Below are 9813 nucleotides of genomic sequence, written 5' to 3'. Positions count from 1 at the left end.
TGTCAGAAGAATAAACCATGAATATTGTTTTACAAATGCTTACAGCGTGTAGCCCATTGAAGTCACTTATTTCTTTTTCTAGTGGTTGTCCCTTTCTGATTGTTCTGTATAAAGAATTAGATATAGCTTATAGAGATCTGTGCATATCGTTGTAAAACATGTTCTCGCGTTGTGAATAAGGGTTTGAAATTAAGCCTAGTCATTAGGGTCCCTTTCCCGAGGAACAGGGATTCCCTCTGCTCACTTTTAAGGCAAAGGCTAAATAATAATACATTTTATTTATATAGTGCTTTACATGGCTAGTCAAAGACACTTTACAGTAAAACCAGAACATTTATCACATAAAATCAGAAACACTAAACTACCATATTTAAAGCAATTAAAACAGTGTAGCCTACAACTCTGTAAAAATGTGGATTGACTATAGGCTAAGTAGATATTTTTACATCCATACACATTCAGTCGGGTCCGCTATGTTGGGCTTTTTCTCTCCCTTAGAGCCGTATTTCCCTTTTTGCATATTATATTCTTAAATAAAAAAAAAATAAATAAAGTAAATTTCCAAGCCTCTATTTTGTTACTTTTACTTGAGTAAAGACGTTAAATCAGTACTTCTACTTTTACCAGAGTATTTTTAACGCAATTATCTGTACTTCTACTTGAGTACGGGAAGTGAGTACTTTTGCCATCCCTGTCCAGTTGTGCCCATATAGTGCACTAGATTCCATTCTGTCTTTTGTCAGTTGTCCTCATTATCCAGTCGATGGCTAGTAGAAATAAGAATGGAGAAAATGGGTGAGCCTCTCTGACCCTGCTCTTGATCTAAAACTGGTTAAAAACCTGTACTTAATGTTTCGCTCTACTCATTCCAGCATACTTACTTTTCAGATTACAGAACACTATATAAACCCCATTTACTTACCCTTTCAATATAAACCCATTTAAACATTAAATGCCAGTGTGAACATAAAGAGTGACTCCACTAACACAGTTCTATCTTTTAAAGAGGCCCTTTGGCTAAATGTTTGTAAGTATTTACTCTAGATAAGGCTGCCTAATTTCGGAAAGGTGTTTATGATCTTTTAAAGAGAACAGCAACTGTTCATTTCCACGGAGTCATTCCTGGACCCTGGTTGGCTCTATGAAAAGAGCTTAACTGAAGAAAAGTCTTGATGGACAAATATTTCTTGAATTTTTTGAAATGACATAAGAGCTTTTTTTTTCTCAACATTCTTCCAAATGTTGCATCTCTTTATGATGTCCCATTTTCCAAATCTTGTTATTCAGAGTCAACGGTATGAGGTTATTTTGTCTTTGGTGACAGCCCCATTTTAGTCTAAGACTTCCCAGCAGACATTGAGACGTTGAATTCCCATTGTTTGAACGTCCAATCAAGACATTTTGTTACGGTGTGTGTAATTATGTGCCTAGCCTGTCAGTCCAATGATAGGTGACACAGCACAAGTTTAATCAACACCTTCTAGTGTTAAAACTAAAAACTAAAAAATAATAAATGCCTGTGGGAGTGTTCCTGTCACTTTACATGTTAGGAGATTATCTTTACAGTAGCTGTGAGGCCTGTTGCCTCATCCAGTCTTCCAGAAGAAGTCTAGTATCTACTATCCGTATCAACACAATTACCAATTTGTTTCTTTCATTATAGTTTCTGGCATTTTTTTTCAGATTAATTTTAGTCTGGTTTATTTGCAGTTAAATTAATGATTACTCCACTTAGTCCTGTGGAAATAGGTCTGTCAACGTGAGACTACTGGAACATACTGTCGGGAAACAGCTGTGTAACATGAGTGGTATCATGACACACACACACATGCACTCACTTGCGGAATTGGGACTTTTTATTTACTTACCCATGAAAATAACATATCAAGAAAAAAGCATTAATAATGTATAAATTAATTGCGCATTACTCTATGCTTTACACATTATCACATTAGTTTTGTCACCAGAGCACATTAATACGAAAATGGCAATAGAAAATAAAAAACACCCTTTGCATCCTAAGGCCACTTACCCCTTCACAAGGACGTCCAATGGAATGGACAGCACTGAGCTCAGAGTTTCAAGTTTGAGAAAAAGAAAGGGAAAAGAGACCAGTGTAACAATTAAGCCTCAAGTTTAGGAGGAATGGAATAGCTGAAGTGTGATAATTTGTCTGCAACCACAAACATTGCCTATGCTCTAATCCATAATTTGGACAGAGCAGTCTGGCATTCCTTTTTTAAGGATTTTCTGTTTCACTACAAACAGCACTGCCAATTGTGACAATAAACCTCAGTTGAATGTTGTAATGTAATAAACTTGGTAGGTTACGTGAGCAGATAAAGCTGCTTAGCAGATGACTAAGCATCTATCTATATGTTTATACATGTTTTAGTTTAGCTTGACTGCTTTAATGGCTGTGCTGCAAAACCCCACCCAACCCCAATGAGACCAAACACACAGATTGTGGACTTTAAGAGCACATTCACTGGTTCACTAGGTAGTTGGTCTCCACTACCAAGCATCATTTTACTCTCATGGTTGACCATGCAGCACAGAGAGCCATACTCACTTTGTTTACATGGACATAGCAACCTTTTGGTAACCACACAGTAACAAGGTTTTGCTTAGAAGCATGAATGTCAAATCAGGGTTAAGATGACCTCATAAGATCATATTCTAATGATGAGAAAGCATGGCTTATTCCAACACACAAACACAACTTTTACATGTAAAGAAAAGTCAGCGAGTTGTATCATTAGGACTGGAATCAATATTTCCTTTGAACATTGAACCTTTTCATTTCCTTTTTGCAACCAGACGATGACATATTTGACAAGAAACATTGTTGTTACACTATAAGTGATATCTAATATATTTGGACTACATTTTGGAATAATTTACAACTTACTAACTGAGAACCTCAGACCCAACAGACAGAGGGAAAAAAAAAAAAGTTACTCTGTAGAAGTTTTACTACCTAGCTGTTGCTAGGAAGTAGCGACTGTTTTGTGACTTAAAGGTTTTTAGACTTTTTTAGGCTACTTATTTATATCAGTTTTTAAGATATGCTCTTCTAGCAATGTTAATGCCCAATTTAACCAAGATAATCTAGGTTTTTACTGTTTATTTATTAAGAATAACATTGTACCCTTTAAACGGTTGAGATCTGGAAAACCAGCAACATCGCTAAATAGACATTGGACGGGGAAAGACACAAGAGTATTGATATGAGAGACAGGTTTTAAACAAATCACCAGGTTTGACACACTTATGTGAAAGAGACAACAAAGAAGAAAAAAATAGTTTGTCCTTATCGACATAAATGTAGTGATGTCACCAAATTCCTACTTTCAGATCTCAGAAATTATTTTGAAAGAAAATGTCATGGTATTACATTACTATCACAGTGGTCAAAACAGTAAAATGAAATCCCAAATTATAAACTGGAATTATCCTTTAATCAGTATGAGAATAAATAGCTGGGTAAACATTGCCCGTTTCTTGGCAAACTGCACCTCTAATAAGTATGGCACATATCTACCAACATCTAGCATACTACTCTAAAAAGAAAAAAAGGATAATAAAACAATACTGTTTTCCATGAGAAAAAACCCAATACATTGGTGAGACGTGTTACAGTCATTAGATTACACCTGATTCCAGATTCTGAGGTAAGGGCTTTAACTCCACCTTTACTGCACAGTGGATGTGCATCTGACTCAGCTCGTAGTTTGAATGCTCTGCAGTATTCTCTTTGTCTTTACTGTGTTCACACTACAACTCAACTTCAATGTAAATGCATAATGGCTGCAGTATTTCAATTAATAATTCATAATTGCTGGACTCCTAATCAGATTGAGAGTGATTCCTCAAACATGTGGGGAATGTGGACATTTCCCCATAAGATTGCTGTGTAATTGAAGGCAGCTGCAGTGTAATGGCTGCAGAGCAAATAGTTTTCTGAGCATTATCAGACGTCTGGCTCGCTGATCTACACAACAGGTCTGTCATGTTATTTAAATGCTTGCGTTGAAATGCAGGCACAATCGTCTGGCTTTTGAATATTATTATTATTTTCTTTTACAAACATTAAATATTTTCTACCACAAGAGCTCAGTGTACAAAGGTAAAACTCACTCGCGCAAAACAAATACAATCATATGCTTGCGGTCCTCAGATGAAGAAAATAAAAAAGGCCCTATCTGATTAATCTCCTGGTCTAGGAACAGAAACAAAAAACAAGATTAACTCTTCCACCCTGTTCCTACTACCAAGATACCATGTCTAACTAAAACTGCATGGCAGCTCCAGAGGAGGAGCTCCAGTTCTGAGGGAAACAAAGGAATCAATAAGGCATCCTCTGGCTCCATCCAACTGCGCATGACTCATCAGACCTTGTTAAGACCTATTAGACAGCTAGACCATGGGCAAACAGTGGAGTATTCTCTAATGACGTGAAGAAAGAAAGAGGAGGGAGTTAGTGAAACAAGAGCCATGAAGAGAAGAAAGTAACAAAAGGAGTGAGAGAAGGAAAAACAGTGGAGTCTGGCTCCCCCTACTGGCTGTAAATTAAAATGACCCCCTTTAAATTGGCTGTGCCTGAAAAGAGCTTGAGATTGAAAGGCTCTTCAAACTAAATCCAAAGGGTGGCAAAAGAAACAGTAGCAGCAGTAGCAGGATCAGGGCTTTACAACAGGCATAAATTCCCAACCTGGAGAAAAACAGGAGCATTTGAAAACCAGGGGCCAGCACCGGCAAAGCTCACTGTAAACAACAGGTTTAAATCTTTCACAGACAGTCTTTTTCACGTTTTTTAATTCTCTGTGTTCCACTGTGATTTGGTCTTAGCCACTTTGTTCTGCATCATCATCTCTGTTCGGCAACAAAAGGCAAGTCTCTTGAAATCTTTTTTTGTTCATGTTGATTAACAGTCCCAGGCCAAGCAGAATAAAAAAGCCCTTTTTAGTCAGTCCATTCAGAGGCACAGCTTAATTGTTGTGCTCCCCTTTCACTATCTCTTGGACTAGAGAGACAGTCTTGGGGCCACTAAGCAAACTCTCGCAAAATGTTTCGGGCCACGTCAACTTTGTACTGGGCAATCATCAACGCCCGCTTCACATCCTCAAAGGAGTAACCCTCCCCCATCAGCTTGGCGATTTTGGCGTCCACGTTCTCTGACTCCAAGCTGTGGGGTTTGCCAGGCTGAATGTCTGGAGGGATATTCCTGGGCAGTGGCTTGGGCGGTCTGGCAGGGGCCTGCAAACAGTCCATCGATACTTGGAGAGAGAGAAGGGAATTCATGTCAGTGGAAGATACCCCTGGCACACAGGCAGACACTTGAGATTGTTATTAGTTATATAGTTATATTTACAGTGTTATACGCTTTGAAGTTATCTAATATAAAATCACGTAATGAAGTATTTGCCCTTTAAACTTTTGAAGTCTCTTGTGTTTATTATGGATTTTGTTCTATGCATCTATTGATGTAAAAGCTATCAGCAAGAGTTAGAAGGATGTTTATGAATGCATTTTAGCTTTTGTAATTTAGCATTCAATTTACATAAATCTACATTCATCATTCTACATACGTACTATTGTTACTATATAAAGTGTTGTACTATATTTAAGCTCTATGTGGAGAAAGTGAATGTTATGTATTTATGCCTTATTTTTATGCAGAGATGGCTTCTCAGTATCTAACACCATTTGCCAGCTGAAGGTTGCCAGCCAGCAGATGACTTCGGTCTAACACAGAGAAGATGCAGTGATACATGTGTATTACAACTATATTTTGTATTGTAATGTTTTTGTGAAAGTGAACTCGACCTCGACATGTTTTTCTAAGCCTTATGCGTGCATTTTCTCATGTAGTCATTTGCTGAGAAGGGGAGGTTACTACCTTGACTGGCTGGTAAATGGTTGTACTCCAGGCAGCCTCGGGAGCCTTTAACATGTTCTGTGTGTCGTCTGACTGGAGGCAGAGGAGCAGCACTGTTCAGCATGTCGAGCACTGTGTCTAGACCACAGACAATACAGAGCATTCAGGTAAAGGTGCCTGTTGCTATCTGTCAGTCACAAAGTAATGCTGTGTACTGTGTGAATATTCCACAATTCGGTGAGCATAATAAAGACTTCCACCGCGAGAGACAACCATTAGACTAGCACAACACCATAGGAGATGCACTAAATGTATGTTTCAAACATTTTCCAAAATTTTTCGGAACAAAATGAGTTTGCCAGCTCACCGGGGGTTAACAACAAGTGCTCATGTCCAGAGGAGGGCCTGTGTGGCCGTTGGATGATAGAGGAGGACGTGGAGGAGGTGCAGAATGCGGACGGAGAAGAGGAGGAGAGGTCGGTGAAGCTGTGTCTCACCGGTGGAGGAGGAGGCTGAGACGAAGGTCGGCTGCCGAAGAGGTTTTGTAAGGCTGAAACACAACAAAACCACAGACAAGACTGAACTCTCTGCTCTGATTCACAATTTATACTTAGAGCACACAAGGAGGTGGCTGATGCTGCAAAGAGCAGCTGACATGGCTCCCTGAAGAGAAAAGCTAAGAGAGGATATTTCTGAGAGGGGACTTCACAGGAGGAAGGGGACTGGGACAGGAGGAATAAGATAGCTTAAAAAACTTGTTGTGGGTAGTCCAGGTTACCAGAACGCAGACGTTGACGGTGATAACAAGACATCCAACATACTTATTAGCCTATAACTATATCTGAAGCATAGTATTTGTTTATAGCATTAAAGCTGTTTCATGCTTCTTGCTTTCAGCGCAGTCAGCGAGGTGGGCGATATGGCGCAAACATGGCTAGGACATGGCCTGGACCTCCAATATTTTGTAACATTGCATAAACCGTGTTGCAATGACTTGCAACAGGAGAGAAGAAGTCCATTCTTTAAGCCGTTCTGGCCTCAAGGAGTATGAAAAACCAGACGGTTAGCGGCAAGCATGCGCGCCGTCCGCTGCTCCCAGACCGCACTGAATGCAAGAACCATAAAACAACTTTTACAGTAGCACAATACATTCCAATTCAAATGAGGACAATGTGAACTCTGCTGTGTTCGGGGTTGGCTACCTTGTGGGGGCAGCAGAATGTCATAGTCGGAGGGTGTCTTGTTGGTGTTGAAGGGGCAAAGGGGGGTATGTGCCACCTGCGAGATCAACCCCCTAACCGACTCGGAGTGTCCACCTGAGGAATAAAAAGCAAAGAATACATTTTTTAAATGAACAACAAAGAATTCTGACGATGGAATTAGATGGTTGTTTTGAACTTTTACCTGATTCAAGATTTATTATAATGTTTAATATCCTCATATTAGGCAGAATAAGACAGACCACTCTACTGGTATCAAGTAACAAAGGAAATATAAGCTGTAGTCTTCAGAAAATAGATTAATAGCTTGTGATGTTTGAGCTCTGCTGGTTTCAGGACTCACCAGGCTCTGGGGGTTGGGGCTTCTTCTCATCAGTGGAGGGCTCTGGAGAGCTGTTCTCCAAATGCCTGAATGAGAGGATATATGTTTGGTTCTCAGCAGCCTAATTAACCTAATGGACCCATCATTGCTGTATCACCATAGCAACTTTAATACATTGAAAGACGGCCAGTACCTGTTGGGTACAGAGATGCAGATGGGAGCCTGGCTCAAGCAGAGGTTGGATGACGGGATCTGATAGTCATCCTCCACCCTCTCTGTCACGCTGCGTTGTTGTTCTATCACAGGCCTGCTGAAAGGGTTGGAGGGTCTGTAAAGATGACCATCAACCCAAACTTCATTAGTGTCACAAATAGAGTTATACATTCAAACTGCAATTACTGATATTTTCACAGTCCCATTAGGAGGAAGATTGTAGTCCTGAGTTGTTTTTTCACATTCACAAGTCAAGTCAAAGTAATATGCTTTCATGCTTGTAACATTTAAAGGTACACAGCAGTCAAAAAGTGCAACTGAAAAGATGTGTCACTGTAAATACAGCCCATGAAATGCTGATAGATCTCAATTCTCAACACTCTGAGATATCAAATATGAGTTGATATAGACACTGAGAGCCACTTGACAGGACAGGTTTTGGGATAAATGTGTGGGATAAATATCCATCACTGTCCAGCCCTGTAATTAGTGTGGTATTGCTGTTCCCACATGTGTGTGAGCTGACTTTTTCATCCCAGGTCATTTGAAAAAACAAGTGCAGGACTTGTTTGTCAGTAGACTTGGACCCCCATGCTCCGCTCGCTTTAATTCTGCCCAGCATCAAGAAACTATGTGCAAAACAACACTTCCACATGTCCCAACAAGATGGGATAACCATTAGTTTTTTTTTTGTTTTGTCTTTGTACACTCAGTAGGCTAATTGTACCTTGATAGAACATTAAAGAAGTACTAAAGAAAACTGAGTTCTTAGACCTCCTGTCAGTGTTGACATGTATGTGTGTTGTATTGTGTGTGTTGTTTAAGATTTATAAAAAGGTAAATAAGCGGTTTTAAAATGTTAGGAACCATTGGTATAAATATTGGAGAAGCATGCTTGTGGACTAAAGATGTATGTTGTAATCTCCTTCTACTGTAAATTGTTGGGAAAATGTGAGTCTGAGGTGAGCCACACCTTCACCTATCTGATTACTGCCCAGGTACCCTTGAGCAAAACAGAAAGCCAGGACGGTAGCTTCTTAGGAGTGGTTGTACTACAGCGGACTCCACCCTGCTGGCTGTGTTTACCTACCTAACAATATGTTACAGTACAATGTTATTGTGTTGCAAAGGTACAAAGTACACTAACTGCTGTGTCTTCTGTGGGTAATGAATAAACAAGGCAGCAGTGAAGGAACTGTCTACTCAAGAATGATGGAGGAATTGCTCTAACCAATCAGTTACAAGAAACACTGAGCTTACTGTCCCAACATAACCATTGTTCCATATTAAACATGATCATGGAAACTAATCCAAAAGATGCAGTAATTACCAAATAAACAATCAGGTTTAGGCGACTTCTTTTAGGATTACAGTAAATGGTGGTCTTCATATAGTTATAAAAACATGCATATCACATTGAGTGCGCAGAATCATCTACAGCTCAACGTGACAAAGACTAAGGAGCTGGTGGTGGATCTAAGGAGAGCCAAGGCAGCAGTGAGCCCTGTTTCCATCCAGGGGGTCAGTGCGGACATTGGGGAGGACTACAAATACCTGGGAGTGCACTTGGACAATAAACTGGACTGGGCCAAGAACACTCAAGCCCTCTACAGGAAGGGCCAAAGCAGTCTCCATTTTCTGAGGAGGCTGAGGTCCTTCAACATCTGCAGGAAAATGCTGAGGATGTTTTATGAGTCTGTGGTGGCCAGTGCTATCCTGTTTGCAGTTGCATGCTGGGGCAGCAGGCTGAGGGCAGCGGACGCCAAAAGACTCAACAAACTGATCCGAAAGGCCATTGACGTTGTGGGGGTGGATCTGGACTCTCTGTCGGGTGTGTCAGAGAGGGGGATGCTGTCCAAACTACATGCCGTCTTGGACAATGTACCGCACCCACTCCATGGCTTGCTGCTAAATCACAGGAGCACTTTCAGTGATAGACTCATTCTACCAAAATGCACCACAGAGTGCCACAGGAAGTCATTCCTGGCTGTGGCCATCAAACTTTATAACTCCTCCCTCTATGTGTCTGACACACAGACACTTAGAGAGGTTGAAACTGGACATTATTATCTGTTTTGTGCAATAACACTGGCTGTAAATACTGTACATATACACACTCCTTATATATCTTTATTTATATTTCTACTCTAATATTTATACTATTTGTGCAACTGCAA

General features: G+C 40.1%; 1 protein-coding gene across 2 annotated transcripts in view; it reads right to left on the bottom strand.

Annotated features, from left to right (window-relative positions):
• Positions 1-3297: 3297 nt before the first annotated feature.
• cblb (Cbl proto-oncogene B, E3 ubiquitin protein ligase) overlaps positions 3298-9813 on the bottom strand; it is a 140108-nt gene continuing 133592 nt past the window's right edge. The window contains exons 14-19 of one of the 2 annotated variants that reach the window (XM_032533569.1): positions 7617-7751; positions 7445-7509; positions 7084-7197; positions 6249-6431; positions 5903-6019; positions 3298-5279 (exon numbers count right to left, since the gene is read on the bottom strand). In XM_032533569.1, the coding sequence (XP_032389460.1) occupies positions 5050-5279; positions 5903-6019; positions 6249-6431; positions 7084-7197; positions 7445-7509; positions 7617-7751 (844 nt within the window). In that variant the 3' untranslated portion in view covers positions 3298-5049. The remainder of the gene's footprint in view (positions 5280-5902; positions 6020-6248; positions 6432-7083; positions 7198-7444; positions 7510-7616; positions 7752-9813) is intronic. The other variant, XM_032533571.1, reaches the window with a different exon arrangement.

This window comes from Etheostoma spectabile, chromosome 13, assembly GCF_008692095.1.
Source record: "Etheostoma spectabile isolate EspeVRDwgs_2016 chromosome 13, UIUC_Espe_1.0, whole genome shotgun sequence".
Lineage (NCBI taxonomy): Eukaryota > Metazoa > Chordata > Actinopteri > Perciformes > Percidae > Etheostoma > Etheostoma spectabile.
The sequence above is the reverse complement of the archived record's forward strand: the minus strand, read 5'-3'. Positions and strand labels throughout refer to the sequence as shown.